We start from the raw sequence: 16129 nt of genomic DNA, 5'->3' as shown, positions 1-16129 counted from the left end.
AGACAATAACATGAGACAGTTTTGACAAAAGTATGTGGAATATTTGATGCATCTTTTAACCAGTTATACTAGTTTACCAGCATTTACAAAAGTTCACTGAAGCGTTTGAGGTGTGTCCTGCCTAGAATCACTACACCTGAAAAGCAGGAAGGGCTTTTTTTCCCCCCTGTCACCTCACTTGACAGTAACCATTCAAGCTGATGGCAGCAATGACTTCTCTTTCTGAAGAGGCCTTAATTTGTCCTCAATGCTGTGAGATTTATTGCCTCCCTGTTCTCCTCCAATGTAGCCACAATATTTGCAGAGTTTGTTTACAGAAATTCTGGGAATGGAAAGGATGCCGAGAATGTCCTGTGTGTCGCACTGTGTCCGTCCCTGCGAGGCCTCCTATCAATTTGGCCCTAAAGATAGCTGCCGAGGAATATCAAGCACAGAGGACGAGCAGGGATCAAGAAGTCTGTCTTCTTCACAACGAGAAGCTGAAGCTGTTTTGTCACAACGACCAAGAGCCCATCTGTCTCGTATGCCATACGTCAAAACAGCACAAAGTTCACGAGTGCTGCCCTGTGGAGGAGGCCACCCAACAGAAGAAGGTAGTGTAAAAATAGAAAGAGGGGAAATATACAGGGGGATTTACTGCACACACGGTGTAACACACAATTCAATGAGTTTATAACATATGAGAGAGCAAACATTTGTTGCCAAGGTGGATGGAGATGTAAGGGATTTCATTGTAAGTTAATATGGTAATTGTTTTTCTCAAGTAATCAATAGATCATTTGGTCTGTACTCTATACTAAGGAGGAGATTATATACGATTTGATCGTGAATCGTGAAAAAACATGCACACAATATGTTGCTCATTGGGATAATCATGAATATTTTCACAAATTAATTGAAAATGACGTCTAACTGCTAACGTGCCGAATGTATCCCTCAAAATAAAGATGTGCCCTTTCTACTACGATGTAGTAAAAGGGCACACATAGTAAAAGTTTGTTTCTTAACAAAATGTAGGTTAAATTGATTCCAGTATGTTTTAAAGCCCCTTAAGAGAGGGATAACGTGGTTAATTGCAATTATTTTGGCCCAGATAATCCTGACATTAAATGTTTAAAGGTTGAGTCAGCAATCCTAATACAAAACACTTTGTAAAAATCAGCAAATATCGACTCACTATTTGCTACCTGTCCCTACTGTGTGTGCACTGAAAAGAAGTTTAGTGTTTATGCACAGCCCAGGCTCCGTAAATGGGTATGTAAACAAAGGTTGTCTGACCGAGTCCGTCAACACTTTTCCAACCTATCAGCTACAGGCAAACGTAAGGTTAGTAACAACAGTGCTATTGTACATGTAGAAGTTGGTGACTACTGCTGTTGCTTAAGGCTAGGCACGTCTAGGGGCGAAGCCTCTGAAGGAGCAGGAAGGGAGGGGTGTATTTGTTTTGGTTGTCAGTTTAAATATCAACAAGCTCTCTCTCCTATAGCTCACTACACCTTTTTTTTCTTTTTTTTTAACATATTTTTTTGGGCATTTTTATTATTATTAATAATATTAATTAATTATTATTTGATAGTACAGAGAGACAGAGGTGAAATGGGGCAGAGAGGGGAGTGACATGCAGAGAACGACCGCAGGCGGGAATCGAACCCGGGTCTGCTGCTGGGCCCGGGGGGGGGGGGGGACTCACTACACCTTTAACTCTCCCCTGAACCTTTCAGACAGAAATTTCCACCATGCTGGAGTCCTTGAGGAAAAATCTCAGAATACTGAACAAGACAAAAGAGCACTGGGAGGAAACAAAAAACTATATTCAGGTAAATGCCATTACACTGGTCTCCATCATAACATGAATTGTGGCATACCTCTATAGACATTTATATGCTCACTCTCAACTAGACTAATAGTCCTTTTGTCAACTGCTGAAACATAAACCGTTCCTCTCAACGTTACAGATCCAAGCTTATGAAAGTGAGAAAGCAATTAAAGAGGAGTTTGAGGAGTTGCACCAGTTCCTTCGGGAAGAGGAAAACACAAGACTGACGGTCCTCAAACAGGAAGAGGAAATCAAGACGCAGGTTATGTGTGAGAAGCTGGAAAGCATCAAGGACCAGATCCAAACCTTCGCTTCCACCGTCAGTGACGTAGAGGCGGCCCTCAGAGCAAAGGATTTGCCATTTTTACAGGTACATTTACAGCCATTATTTTTACTTTCATTACTTTCAAAGTTATTAGGATACATTGACCGGTGACCATAATAGTCTTCTGGACCAATATACAGATCGACATCCATTTACGTTTTTAAATCCTTTAAAAAAAAATCAATGACCTGAGCCAAAGCTCTGTGTACTTTTATCAATGCTGCTTTCCAATAGCTTTGCACCTACACGTGACTTTTAACTACGCACCTGACATTTTGTGAATATAACGCGTTTCTTCACTTTCTTTCTGTGACATTAGGACTACAAGCAGACAAAGAAACGGTATGCGTAATTCACTTTCTACTCAAATTAGCACTAACTCTGTCTTTAAGCCAATTATGTCATTTCTAAAACCTGTTTCAGGGTCAAATGCAACATTTGTGATCCAGAGTTGATCAGAGATATCCTGATACACTCTGCAAAGCATGTTGGGTTACTGAAGTTTGGGGTTTGGAAGAAGATGGCCAACATTGTCAAATGTGGTGAGTGAACAGACAACGACTTTAGTTAAAAGTTTCCAATAAAGTATCACTGTACTTAAGAAACTTTCTTTATACTTTCAGTTCCTATTACTCTGGATCCAAACACGGCCCAGTCCAACCTAAAGTTCTCTGCAGAGTTCACCTGTGTGCAATACAGCAGCAAGCAGCTCCTACCCAACAACCCCGAGCGTTGCACCAGCAGGGTGTGCGTGCTGGGAGCCACCGGCTACACGTCTGGGAAGCACAGCTGGACCGTGGAGGTGGCCCGAGGCAAGGACTGGTACATAGGAGTGGCCCGGGAGTCCATCAAGAGGAAGAATGCCGTCTTCCTCAACCCGGCTGAGGGTTTCTGGGTAATTGGCCTGTGCAATGGAGACTCATTCTGGGCCCAGACCTCGCCTCGCACCAAGCTCGTGTTGAAGCAGAAGCCCGAGAAGATCACTGTAAAACTGGACTACGACAAGGGAAAGGTGGTTTTCATCAACGCTGCCGACTTGACGACAATACACACATTCTGTGACAGATTTACAGAGAGGATTTTCCCCTACTTCTCCCCTGGATTGTATAAGGAGGGTAAACACTCCAGCCCACTGACAATCTGTCCCCTGAATATAAAAGTGGATGTAGAGTAACCACATGACTATGTGTGTTATAGATGCTATAACTTACAAAATGAAGGGACAAGTTGAATGGTTTGAATATTTTGAAAACCATGATGCAATCATGACATTTTTATTAACATTTTTTAACTTGTTCAGCATAAAGTCTCCTGTTCCTATGTAATCATGAACTGTCCTCTTTGGGTTTTGGTTTCCTTTGGGTTGCCATATCTTTTAATTTAGTGTCCAGTTTCCTTTGCAGGTAGAGCTTCTTATTGGGGTCCATGGATTTGTCCTTCTTCCCACTTCCAGCATAAAGAACACCTTCCTTGCTTATTCTCATACGAGCGTGAGACTTAGCTTTGTCTCCACAACCGTGGACCTATAGAAAATAAAATAAAAATAAGTGTTTACAACATGACAATGGGATCAGGAAAAACACATCACACTTTTTCTAGCAGTGATATACCAGTAAACAGACGTATAGGATACTTTTTGTAATGCATTTCTAATATCAATGGCATTATGAAATCAGGTAAATCACAGCTCCAAGGCCCAAAAAAAACCACAAACCAAAACAAATACTATTGGGTTGGGTACTGTTCCTGTCTTACCTCTGGGATGTGATGACTGAGGCAATACTGCCGGTTGCAGAACAGGCAAAGCTGTCCAAGCATTAGCACGGAAGCTTTACACTTGACAAAACTGCAGCGGCTCTCTGCCTTCACGACAGCGTTGATGAGTGTATCGAAGTCTTCGTCTGGTGCGGCCGCGGCAGCGATGGCAACAGCGCTCGCCTTTGTTCGATTCTTTGCTGGAATAGAAATTGTAGAGTTAATTATCACAAACACATCAGAGCAGAAAGGTTAAAAATAAACAACAACCATTTAGGATGTTTTTACTACAAACCTTTTGACGACTTCTTTGACGACTGGCCCTGAGCTGCTAGGACGTTGTTCTGTTGCTTTTTTTGTTGAGCATTTTCCTCCCTTTTCTGCTGCTCCCTCTTCATCCGCTCCAAATGTAAACTTTTCATGTCTAACGTGGGTTGACAGAGCGGCGCCATTTGGGGATTTGGGACCGTTTCCTCTTCCTGGGCTCCTCCTCCTTTTTCTTCTTCTTCTTGTGTTGGCTTCTTAGCTGGTGTTGACTCCTGGGGCCTGGAGACAGTGATACACCTGTCTATCCCCTCACCTTGACTCTCATGCAGCAGGCCCAGCTCCTCAGCCACCTGGTGGACCAGCAGGCGGTCATGGGAGTTAAAGGATGCTGGGAACTGTAGTTCACTCCGATTGAAGTCCTTCAGAAAGCTCTCCACCTGCCCTCTGATCTCAGCCTCCCTGTTCTTCTTCTGCTCTTCCTCCGCCAGTGTTGTAATGCAGGACGGTGTGTGCTTCTTTGTACAAACAGTATTTTCATTACTGCCATTTCCGCTGGACTTCTTCTGTCCTTGCTTGGCCTTGCCGGGTGGCTGATCTTTAACCTTTTGTCTGGTGGACGCGTTGGCCTTCGTGTCTTTGTGGTCGCGGGTGTAGTTCTGTGGCACGATGTCCTGGATGTACTCGAATGCCGTCCTGACCTCGCCAAACTCAGTCATGTGATCAATCAGGGACTTCAGGAAAGCGTGATTCCCGACGGTTTGGGTGTCACACACCACCGCGATGTGACGTCTGGCTCGCGTTACAGCGACGTTAATCCGTCTGTCCTCTGCCAGAAATCCAACTTCCCCTAAAATGAACAGAATATACAAAATATGTATGTGTACAGTATGTGTGAGATAAAGTAGAAACAGACATGACTTCACAGCCAAACAGTTACCTCTTCTGTTGGACCGAACTAATGACAACACCACGGCCTCTTTCTCTCTGCCCTGGAATCCATCCACAGACTTTATCTCCAGCTCTGGATGCCTCACAGATAGTTTCTGACGCAGAAGATCCACCTTTACAGAGATTGAAACATCAAAAAAACAAATAAATAAGTTATTTGGATACACATACCTGTTACAGTTTAACATTACATTTTCTATTTGGGGGGTGGGGGGATTGTATTATGGTAATTGCATTATTACTTTGACACAGTACAGTAGCAGCAGCAGCAGAGTCCAGTAAGTGACTTACTTGTAGATTGTACGGAGCAATAACAGCTATGTCTTTAGCTTTAAGTCCGGCTTCGGTCAAGGCCTTTATGTGCAGTTCAACAATGTCTACCTCACCTGAGGATGAAGTAAACAACATACCGTTAGAAGAACCCATAACACAGGAGCTGTAATCCCATGATGTTTCTGTACAGTATAAATGACTAACCTTGATTTCCTTTGGACTGCTCATCTGCGACCTCCATCTCACTCAGGCCGCAGCCCGCGGTGTCGATAAGAAGAAGCGGCGTGCTGGTCTCCTCCACACAAGTGACACCTGGTAAATCTCTTTTGCAACAAAGACACAAACACTTACTTTAGTGAGTTATCATTCACTGGAAAACAACAGTAAGATCCTTTACATCGTCAAGCTCACACTCACTTTAACAAATGTGACTCTACAGAGCTGTGAGCCGTTAGCTTTCCCTGGTACATCTCTTTGGAGGCCCACTCCATGATGGCACTGTTCATGCGATACTGGACTGTTAGCATACGAACCACTGAGTCCCCACACATCTTAATAAGTCTCTCCATAAGACTGATAGACAAGCCTTTTGAGGCAGCCCTGTGGAGCACAAAAAAAGAACAGTGTAAACAAGATCTTTTAAATGGCACTTTTTTTCTCGATCAGCTTTACTATGTCCCGTAGAGTCATACAAGCACACATATTATTTGCCTAAATGAGGATAGTTGTATTTATTTCATGTGAGTGATTTATGTATTTGTGTTTTTGTCTGTGTCTCTTCTCACTGGTCTGAAGGGGGCAGGGCTCAATTAGAAAAAGGGTTTCTGTGCACCCATTGGGATTTTGCAACATCTGAGCTTTCAATGAACAATTTAGGATTAATCCTATTAGTTTCCAGGTTATTTTACGTTTGTGATTTGATGGTAGGTGGTAGCTGCTTGTAGTCTCCAGCCAGAATGCACTTTCGCGCTTTGAGCAGGGCGATCCAGCAGCTGCTCTCCAGAGCCTGTGCACACTCGTCTATCACCACCCAATCAAAATGCTCCGCCGGCAGGAACTTCAGAGGGCCGTCGTCAGACGCACCTGCGGACGCAGACAAGTTCTCACTGATTGCCTTTCATCACCATAGCAACAACTGAATGACACTGTCTGCACTCAGGAGCCATGACTCACCTGTGTTTGTTGATAACACAACATCAGCACTTTTTAGGATCTGCTTGATGGCTGTTGCTTCCCTGGTTTTCAGCTCTTTTCTTAGCTCCCCTATTTCCCTTTTGAAGTTCACACGCTCTCCTTTTTCACGATTCTTCTTCATTCCAATCTTAAAATATAAAGACAAAATATTTAAAATAATTCACTGTGACATAACTGCTTGTGTGCACACAATACAATACTTACAAAAGCTTTATCGATGTCTTTACGGATGTCAGCAATGATATTTGCGTTGTCGCTCTGAGCGAGGATGGCGTCCAGTGAATGTTTCTGGATGGACTCCAGCAGTCTGGCGGGGTGGCCCAGCCTCAGTACCTTTGCCTTGCAGCGGGCTAACCTCTCCACTAAGTTATCCACAGCCACGTTAGACCCGGCACAGCACAGGACCTGCACAAATGCAGAATCACAACATGAATATGATCCTGTCTAGGCTGAGATAATGCAACAACTGCAGCAACCGATGACAACGAAACACAGTAAATCTAGCTAAATAAGTGGTTTAAAGAATATTCACATTTACATTTTACACTTATAAAAATCAACTATCTGCACCTTTTGGCCTTGTTTGACTGCTTGCAGGATGATCTCCACCACAGTGGTGGTTTTCCCAGTGCCTGGGGGTCCATGAACCACAGCCAGTTCTCTCTGAGACAGAGCAAAGGACACAGCCTCTCTCTGGGAATCATCCAGGTTCAAGTTAAAGAATCCAACTTCATCTGATGAAATATAATGCCCAGAATTAGGTTTTGAAATCAGTGCAAACAGCAAGCTGCATACCTGTGTAAAAACTACCACCAAGAACTATGTTTTCATATAACGATTACAGGGCCTATTTTTGTTTACTTTTTAATGTGTGACTTACTTGGCTGTGATTGAGAAGAAGGTGTCGAGTCTCCAAAAAGAACATTTATCAGATTGCCAGCTGGTCCATTGCCGTATCCATTTAATACATTCAAGGCCCTGCAAGCACAAAACACGCAGTGAAAACCAGTCGATTTAAAGTATCATATCTCACTTGTAGCTGTTTTAGGGACATTGCAGCAGGTGCTTTACAGATGTCACTCACTTTTTCATTCGCTTATAGGTGACGTCATTCGCCAACTTTAAGAGATTGTAAAGAGCATCTGTCTCAAAGCTGAGGCCATCCTTTGAATCGTCAAAGGCCACACTAACAGAAGCTTGGCTGACCCTCGTCACTATTCCTGTGCCGACCTCTGATGCTGCGGTGCAGTCACCAGTGTCATACAACCCAACTATGTCCCCTGTGAAAAAATACATGAATGACACTTTAAGCAAACCATGAAACCAAAGTCACAATAAACTGATCAGATGTTTCATATTTCCTCCTCACCAGGTCCAAAGCTGTTGCTTGGCAGAGATAAGAAGCCAAGATGCTTTCTTGGCTCGAGGATGACAACTGTGCGACCGTACAGGCCCGTGGACTGACTTCCTATCTGCAATTTCAGCAGGCAAACACCTTTATTTTGAAGATCCTTGAGCGAGCTGTTCTCCCGCCATATCCTGAGGGCACAAAACACAAAACTGTCATTTCATTGTAACAGCCAGCAATAATAAGATGCTGTTTGTTTAATATGCTGTGGGGAAACATTGTAGGTTAAGGCAAAAGGCTTGCCTTACCTGAAACCATACCACAATCTCTTCATAGAAACAAGTGGTAATTCCCAAGTGTTACATATAAAAGTTGCTTTAAGATGAAGCCTAACATTTCTGACTGTACCAACAAATATGTATGAACATCCATTAAGGCAGACACCCAGTTAAGTATAAATGAGATGTGATTGTCCACTTCCTGTTTTGGATCCAGCCAAGTGGGAAATAACCCATGAGGCTGGTGATGTCATCAGGGTGTTCTCAGCATGGATTTGGATGCATCAAATCATATTACAGAAAGCCTGCATTAAAAAACTGAGGGGCTGCAGTTTGAAAGAGGCAGGGACACACCATCCAGTTGTATTATGGGAGGTAAAGGTTCCCATATCAGGGACTTAAAGTCACAGTACCTCTGCCTCTGCTGCTTAATTTCTGACCACTCTTTTGTAAGTCTCCTAACTTTATGGTGGTTGCAGGGCAACATATCTGGATAACCCCTTGTTTAGTAAGAATCACAGTCAAGATGATATTGTACATACCTTGTCTCCTCTATTTCAGCCTCCCTCTCCTCCTGTAGGAGCTCGAGTGTCTTTGACACAAACTGTTCCACCGCCATCATTTACTAGAAAGATCCACAACATGATCATTGTAACAGCACAAAAGCAAAAGTGACTTGAGCTTCAAGCAACAGACAAAGTAGAAGAGGTGTTACTTACTTACTTACTACTGTAACTTTTCAATGTCAAACACACTAGGTCACATTTGACAAGTAAAACTACATTCTACATTTATTCAAGCACTTTACTTAGGTTCAGTTTTGAGTATTTTTCATATTATAGAACTTTACACTTCCAACACCACTAGAGGCCACCTCAAGAGGCAAATATTTTTTTTAATCAACTTTATGTATTTACAGTGCAAATTAATTCACATAGCTGCAACATCAAATCATCATCATAATGCCTCTGATAATAACCTAATACTACTTCCACCACCCCCACAGGCCACAACCCATAGCCTATACGTTTTACATTATAGTGTCCTATAAACACAGCCCCAGTGTTTGCCTCTCATACACTATCGTTGAATTTGATTGTGATTAACGTTAATGTTAATATACAAAAAAATATAGATCTAAAGTTTACATAGGATACAGTGTTAAGAAATGCTGACATTTTAGCTTGCTAACAGTACCTCTCCTTAGCTATTACATTTAGCCACATTTAGCACGCGACAAAAACACTCACCTATTTTAATGTGAGCTAAGACACAGCTCAGAGAAAAACAAATTGTTATCAGAAAGTCTCTCGGTAAAATATCCTACATGACATTACGCCGGTGGGCTTGTTGTTTGACTCGGGCTGTCTTCTTTTACTGTGTTATATTGTTAGCATTTTAGCTACACTGCCACCTATCTGCTCAGATGACTCCCTCTTCTTCTTCAATGACACTCTCACGCGCGCACGCATTATTTTGAAAAACACCCAAAGCGGAAGTTGACGCTCCAAGAAACACGTTGAGCTAAGTTGTCAATTAAACTGGAATCATTCAGCCGCTCGGCAGTCACAAAACCAAGCTGTTTGTGATAAATAATGCGCAGTAGCGGGTCTGTTCCGGCTCGTTGTGCCGTCTGAAACGTCCGGAGGAAATGCTGGTTTTTGATGTCCCAGTATCTCAGTCAGGAAGGAAGCACTTGCCCTGCAAACCTGCAGAAACCTGAGCTAACCAATTTTTTTTATATATATTTAACTGATTATAACTTTTCACCGCGTTTTTGCTTTTTCGTCGTTTTGTGTGGAAATGAGAAGAACATTATTTCTGCTGCACGCCATCTCATGCTGCTGGCTGGTCAGTGCCACACTTTCTAAGACTGATGGAAAGAAGTCGTCGCATAAAGCTTCGGCTGAGGTGAGTAGAACTCACTTCAGGGCTTAACCTGGAAATGGGTGTGTCCTCTGTGACCTGTCACTGGACTGACCTGAATTTACCTGCAGAGGCCCTTCACCTGTCATTTGTCCAGTCATGATGTTAATTAATCTCTGATCTCTATTTTAGACATCTCCTGTTGAGCTGTCTGTGCTGAAGAGAGGCCTTGTTGTGTCAAACCCGCAATGGAAAGACATAGTGAAGGAGGAAAAGAGACATTGTGCCAACATCAAGGGATCATTTCAGGGACAAGTGCTTGGATATATCACACCTGTAAGTCTGAAATTCATGTATTACCACAGTGTTAAAAGGCAGGCTAAGATATTTTAAAGTGTGTGTCCCTGCAACACTCACAGTAACATGTGAACATTGAAGAGGTCTGTGTGGCTGTGGTTATTATTCCTCGCCAAACTGGCTGAACAAACCGACATTCCTCTTACTGTTGAAAGTTCAGCTGTATCTAACAAACTCTTGACTCTCAGAGTTGGCCGAATTAGTCTCCCAAAGTTAGTCTTTTTATTGCAGAATTCCCTGTGTGTTTCTTTGCAAAGAAACAAATAAAAGTAATTTCATACTAAATAAACAAAGCTGTTTTGAAAGAGCCACTTTTGGCTGCGGAGACTTGTAATGGCCATTTTTAAATATTTTCCGAGATTGAATCGAATGGATAAGTTATCAATAACTCACCTGAGTAAAATCACAGGAAGATTAATCCACAGTGAACATAATATGAAGTAACCCAATGTGAACCTCTCTGCCACTGGAAATGTATGAGGCTATCACTAGGAACTACTGAAGTGACTGATAAATCTAGCAATGATCTCAGACTTTAAAAAATGTGAACCAGTCCTTTAGTGCTCGATGTGTACGTTGTTTTGTCCCTTTCCTTCCTACCTTCACTGTCCCAACTAATGAAGCGTAAAAGAAAAAATGCCCCAACAAAAATCTACAAATGTCATGACTTTCACTCCAACCCTCCAGTGGAATTCCCACGGATATGACATTGCCAAGCTGTTTGGCCCAAAGCTCACATCGGTGTCTCCAGTGTGGCTCCAGATCCGTCGAAGGGGACCCGAAACCTTTGACGTTACGGGACTCCACGATCATGACCCAGGTAGTAGACCAACGCACCACTGACAGTCAAATGGAAAGTTTTGTTTACTACTCTCTGTATCAGTTATGAAAGTCTGACCACAAATGACTTGGAATGAACTCCTTTTTTTTTTTTTTTGGTCATTGTAGGTTGGGTCAAAGCTGTACGCAAGTCAAACAAAAAAGTCAGGATGGGTGAGTAAATGTCCTCAGATGAGGCGATTTCAGATGCAACTCTTCTGTGTGGTCATTTCTTTTGAGTGGCTTAATTGCATTTTCCCCTCAGTGCCCCGGGTGTTGTTCGATGGCTGGTCATATCAGGACTACATGAGCGTGCTGGGGAGTGAAGATGAAATCGAAGAACTGGGAGGCGAGCTGGTGGATGTCGCAAAGGTAACCATCGAGCGTTTCAGGTTTTTTCTCCCTCGTGACATTGTTGCAATCTGTCCTTTTTTGTTGCACATCTAACAAAGCTGTTGCTCTGCAGACCGAAGGCTTCGATGGTTTCACCTTGGAGCTGTGGAGCCAGCTGGGAGGCAACAAAAGAAAGTGAGTGATTCCTGTATGTGTGACTCCTACCACCGTTTCCATGTCTGACACTATTCAAATTCAAATGCAAATAATCAGACGTGTAAAAAATCTTCTCTGTACAGGGAGCTGGTCCATTTTGTGAAACACGTATGCGAGATTTTGAAGGCTAAAAGATTAGACTGCATTCTTGTTATTCCACCTGCTGTGACAAGGTGAGTGAAATTAGTTTACCCTCAGGAACAACAAATGCTTACTCTGCCATTTTATTATTGTTGTTGTTTTTTATTTCTCCATGATTCTCAGCACGGGGCAGCCTGGTATGTTTGGCAGGGAGGAGTTTGAGCAGTTGGCCCCTGTAGTGGATGGATTCAGCTTCATGACATACGACTACTCCAGCACTGGGTGAGTAACAGACAGGTTGATGTCCATAGATAGTCATTGGGGTGGAAATGGAAATGTTTTAGTTGTTGACATGATTAGGGATTCACAACGATTATTCTAGTGATTGATCTATGGTTTATTTCTATAGGCCGGGCGCGAACGCTCCCCTGCCCTGGGTGAGAGACTGTGTTCTCCAGCTCGCACCCAACACTCAGTGGAGGGAGAAGATCCTGCTCGGCCTCAATATGTATGGCCTCGATTTTGCAAGCCAGGGAACAGAGCCGATCCTGGGAGTGAGGTAAGATAATGCTGGGACTACTGCTGGGATACTTTTATTTTCAAGGCTAATTCAATATTTATTTGTTTAAAAAAAAAAAAAGAGAACTTGCTACAAGGACTGCGCTCAACATCGTTGAAATCACAATGGACGTTTGTTTTATCACTGTAATATTTGTAAATTGGATTTTTTCAGTAATTTCCTCTGTTTTATAAATGTTCTTCCTGTCTTTAAAAGCTTCTTGTAGACAGGTGTTGAGAACTGACACGTGCATGCTAAAACACTCAAACAATGCATCTGATCCGTCCAATGTAATTGTGATGTCCATGTCAAATAAAATCTAACTCACTTATAAACTTTTAAAACATAGCTATTTCTATATTTATGACCAAATGAGCAACAATTAAAGTTTGGGCTAAAAACCATGAGAGCTGATTAATTTACAGCAGCCTGGCAACTACCCCACAACTGTTTTGTTTTTTTACTTTTTTTTTAAACTGAGTACATCACCCGTTCCGCACAACAAACCCATACAGATACAGTATCTTTCATGTGAAAAGACCAAAACTATTCTAACTTTTGCAGAAGCTTTTTGTCTTGTACTGTACAAAGATGTCAAGTTGTGGTGAAAGGCTGATTGTGAAAAAAGGTTTCAGGGTAATTAACACCATTTCAAACTATTCTCTGCCCCCCCCTAGATACATCGAGATTTTGCGGGAACACAGACCAAAAATTCTCTGGGATGAATATTCTGGAGAGCATTACTTCACCTACAAGGGGTACGTATTCAATGAAAGGCAAAAAATTACGGATTAAACTTTTGACGGCATCTTTTACAAAATTTTCTTTACATTCATTTCAGAAGTAATACAGTCAAGCATGTGGTGTACTATCCATCACTTAAGGTAAGATTTTTTTTTCCCACATTTCAAGAATGAGTTAACATATGGAAACAAATGATTCACAGGTCAATTGTATTGACTGAAGCGAGGTTTTATTTCTACAGTCAATCTACTTGAGGATCTCATTGGCTACTGAACTGGGAACAGGAATTTCCTTATGGGAATTAGGACAAGGACTGGACTATTTCTATGATCTCCTATGAGTGTTGGACTTGATAGTAAAGACTGTGGACCTTGGATCATCAGCACATGGATTTTTGTCTATTTTCCCCGTAACATGAATTCAGGAGCAGCATGCAGGTATTATTTGTGTTTTTAAATTACTGAGCGAGTGAGAGGGTTGAGGTAATGCCGGGTCATGAAGCTGTTCAATTTGTGATTTGTTGATTTCAAATGATTCTAGCAGCAGACATGATTTCAGTTTCTTTGTTTAACTTTTTTTTTTATTGAGGATACTGTGAATAATATCATCTTGTGCAGTTCAGTCAGGGTGCAGTAACACAGGTACAGTCAACAACCAAGGGGCACATAATCATTAGGCTGTATGACGTTTGAAATGAAGGGTGATAATATATTTTCTGAGTCCTCCTGACTTTGTGTGCCACTCACATCTTCTGTTCAAATAAAGATATCTCTGTTTTGCTTGCTATGAAGATGTGTCCAACTCAACTCAACTCGAAACACTCAAATTACCTTCTTTAAATTTAATTAAATTTCTTTCAAATCTGGACATTTGATTGCGTCAACAGCATTGACAATGATAATCAAGTTGTATTTACAGCTTGGTCAAACATCTGTTCTGACCCAGCATCTTCTAACAGTTGTCTGAGATTAATGTTTAACGACTTTATTATAAATTTGGAAAGCTGTGTGTAATTTGATGCTGTTGATGTTAAGATTTTTCTTTTTTTTTCTACTTGGGACTACAGAGCAGGATTAGATTATTTACGGCAAGTGAGGTGGACTGCATGTTCTGAGCGGTTATCAGGTGTCTGTCTACGACTATGTGCAGAGCATCTTCTTCACTTGCTGGAAAACAAAGAGGAAAAACAGGTTTCAGAAATGCTGATTTGATTAGGTATTTTACCGTGTGTGTGCTGTGCTCTGCAGCAGGTAAACTCACCTGTGTAAGATCCACCGCTGTCTTTCACAAAGTCTTCCACCACCAGGGGCAGGTTGGCAAAGTCCGGCCTCCGCACCAGTTCAAACACGGACGGCTTTCAGCAGAAAACAGTTCTGTTATTGATTACACTGAACAACACATAGAGCTATTTGTGAATATTTCCTTCATTTTTAATTGATTAAGAAGACCTACCCCAGTTAAACTGTAGCCACTGAAGATCCATTTCTGTCCCTCAGTGGCGCAACACAGCGCTGACACACCGTGACCCACAGCACAAACAGGTTCTGCACATACAGAGAAAAAAAGGGTATATACACCGGAAATATGGATTACACACCGATTGCTTTCAACATTAGCCTCAAACTGACTTTGATGAGAGATGAAGTGTGTGAGGATCCGGTGCAAAGAGCCGCTGTGTGCCAGGTCATTCAGCGCTCCAGGGCAGTCTGGGATGAGCAGTGCCTGGTATCGGGCCCCTGCATGGACAGACAGACAGGGGTCAACATGACTTGACTGATCAGAGTCCAAACAACGGCAACAACAAAAAACATGAAACAAGGTCCAAAACTGACCATCAAAAGAATAATCTCACCATCTATAGATTCAAGTTTGGCTGGTGTGGCATAGGGTTTCACGTTGAAGTCCTGCACCCATCTGGCAGTGCTTTCATCAACCCCAACAAAGTCTATTGGCTTCCCCTGCAAAATATAAACATGCATAATGCTCTTCTATCCTCTTTTTACACCATTTATGGAAATGTTTACTTATTTAGGGGGGTTTTAAACATTGTAACATCGCATTTTGATGATCCATCAGATGAAAACAAAGTAAAGTGGCTCATCATATAGGTCCCAACCTTATAGTAGGAAAAATACAAATCACCTGTCAGTTAGATAGGCTCCCTGTCATTAAGGCATGTAGCCTATGTTTGTCCGACAGAATTTCACTTTATTATGGCATGGAAATAATACAGTTATTACAAAATCTCGACTTTTTGTCAATCTGCTCAACTGGACTGCAGACATTAGATCACATTTGAAGACGGTGATAAAAAGTCGTTTGTAAAATTAGACATCTGAGCGTCTCACAGACACAAACTTCATCTGTTTCTGCCACCGAGCCGATCCGCTCTGCTCGGTGGAAACGAGGCATAATGGACCTTGTGGTGAGATTGTTTGCGAACTTCTGTTTTCAAACGTCAATAATGAAATTTCAAGCTCGGGGAATTGGCGGCAACAACAAAGTAGATTTTACTCAGTCTTACCCCCGGTGTGGCTGTCTGGAGATTAAATGCTGAGGAACAGAGGCTGAAGGACTGATGGAAAGACTTTGCTGAAACCCCTGAAGGGACAAAACATCAGTTTAAACGAGCAGTGTGTATCTACGACAGAAAACGCAGTTTCGATGTATGCTATAAAACTGTCGGTGCTACAATTTGTCTCGTGAAATGATGATTATAGCTACATGAACTAATAAAAGCTGACGCGCCCACCTTGAGAAGCGGCACTCGCTACTATTAAACATGTTGGTTTCGCAGACATTTCATTTATATTTGTGTTCAGTCCGCACTAAAACCGTTTAGCTAGTTTTGAAAATAATAAAACGAATATTGTGGGTAAAATATGCGACAAAAAAGCAAAGAGGAAGTAGTGTCAGCTGACAACAACATCCGCCGAGAGATTTCAAAATA

General features: G+C 42.1%; 4 protein-coding genes across 4 annotated transcripts; 2 read left to right on the top strand and 2 right to left on the bottom strand.

Annotated features, from left to right (window-relative positions):
- Positions 1-200: 200 nt before the first annotated feature.
- Positions 201-3406, top strand: LOC307250478 (E3 ubiquitin-protein ligase TRIM39-like; the record flags this gene model as incomplete). Its single annotated transcript, XM_080027586.1, has 6 exons — positions 201-593; positions 1722-1817; positions 1956-2186; positions 2461-2483; positions 2565-2683; positions 2765-3406. 6 exons carry the CDS (start codon positions 201-203, stop codon positions 3313-3315), a joined length of 1413 nt encoding a protein of 470 aa, XP_079883712.1. The 3' UTR covers positions 3316-3406.
- ighmbp2 (immunoglobulin mu DNA binding protein 2) lies at positions 3320-9590 on the bottom strand. Its single transcript, XM_080027585.1, has 16 exons — positions 9455-9590; positions 8747-8829; positions 7948-8117; positions 7663-7858; positions 7459-7556; positions 7149-7312; positions 6783-6983; positions 6558-6705; positions 6293-6467; positions 5802-5984; positions 5589-5707; positions 5403-5497; positions 5101-5224; positions 4192-5010; positions 3897-4096; positions 3320-3664 (listed from the first exon to the last, which is right to left on the bottom strand). Exons 2-16 carry the CDS (start codon positions 8824-8826, stop codon positions 3467-3469), a joined length of 2970 nt encoding a protein of 989 aa, XP_079883711.1. The 5' UTR covers positions 8827-8829; positions 9455-9590; the 3' UTR covers positions 3320-3466.
- A 114-nt stretch (positions 9591-9704) lies between these two features.
- On the top strand, positions 9705-13560 carry chid1 (chitinase domain containing 1). Its single transcript, XM_080028377.1, has 12 exons — positions 9705-10115; positions 10263-10406; positions 11115-11247; positions 11376-11420; positions 11512-11618; positions 11713-11774; positions 11879-11968; positions 12060-12158; positions 12286-12435; positions 13113-13193; positions 13277-13319; positions 13421-13560. Exons 1-12 carry the CDS (start codon positions 10008-10010, stop codon positions 13517-13519), a joined length of 1161 nt encoding a protein of 386 aa, XP_079884503.1. The 5' UTR covers positions 9705-10007; the 3' UTR covers positions 13520-13560.
- Positions 13561-14207: 647 nt separating this feature from the next.
- On the bottom strand, positions 14208-16076 carry gatd1 (glutamine amidotransferase class 1 domain containing 1). The gene is made up of 7 exons (XM_080028378.1): positions 15932-16076; positions 15704-15780; positions 15032-15137; positions 14808-14915; positions 14632-14723; positions 14440-14533; positions 14208-14345 (listed from the first exon to the last, which is right to left on the bottom strand). Exons 1-7 carry the CDS (start codon positions 15978-15980, stop codon positions 14230-14232), a joined length of 642 nt encoding a protein of 213 aa, XP_079884504.1. The 5' UTR covers positions 15981-16076; the 3' UTR covers positions 14208-14229.
- Positions 16077-16129: the final 53 nt, after the last annotated feature.

The sequence above is a fragment of the Ammodytes marinus genome, assembly GCF_949987685.1.
Source record: "Ammodytes marinus genome assembly, chromosome: 5".
Taxonomy (NCBI): domain Eukaryota; kingdom Metazoa; phylum Chordata; class Actinopteri; order Uranoscopiformes; family Ammodytidae; genus Ammodytes; species Ammodytes marinus.
The sequence above is the reverse complement of the archived record's forward strand: the minus strand, read 5'-3'. Positions and strand labels throughout refer to the sequence as shown.

Coding starts and splice junctions, on each gene's coding strand:
- chid1 (XM_080028377.1), top strand. CDS start 10,008: ATGAGAAGAACATTATTTCTGCTGCACGCCATCTCATGCTGCTGGCTG. Junction 10,116..10,262: donor CGCATAAAGCTTCGGCTGAG/GTGAGTAGAACT, acceptor TCTCTATTTTAG/ACATCTCCTGTTGAGCTGTC. Junction 11,421..11,511: donor AAACAAAAAAGTCAGGATGG/GTGAGTAAATGT, acceptor TTTTCCCCTCAG/TGCCCCGGGTGTTGTTCGAT.
- gatd1 (XM_080028378.1), bottom strand. CDS start 15,980: ATGTCTGCGAAACCAACATGTTTAATAGTAGCGAGTGCCGCTTCTCAA. Junction 15,781..15,931: donor AGCGAGTGCCGCTTCTCAAG/GTGGGCGCGTCA, acceptor TTGTCCCTTCAG/GGGTTTCAGCAAAGTCTTTC. Junction 15,138..15,703: donor TCCAGACAGCCACACCGGGG/GTAAGACTGAGT, acceptor TATATTTTGCAG/GGGAAGCCAATAGACTTTGT.
- ighmbp2 (XM_080027585.1), bottom strand. CDS start 8,826: ATGATGGCGGTGGAACAGTTTGTGTCAAAGACACTCGAGCTCCTACAG. Junction 6,984..7,148: donor CAGTCAAACAAGGCCAAAAG/GTGCAGATAGTT, acceptor GCATTTGTGCAG/GTCCTGTGCTGTGCCGGGTC. Junction 5,498..5,588: donor GCAGTCCAAAGGAAATCAAG/GTTAGTCATTTA, acceptor CTTCATCCTCAG/GTGAGGTAGACATTGTTGAA.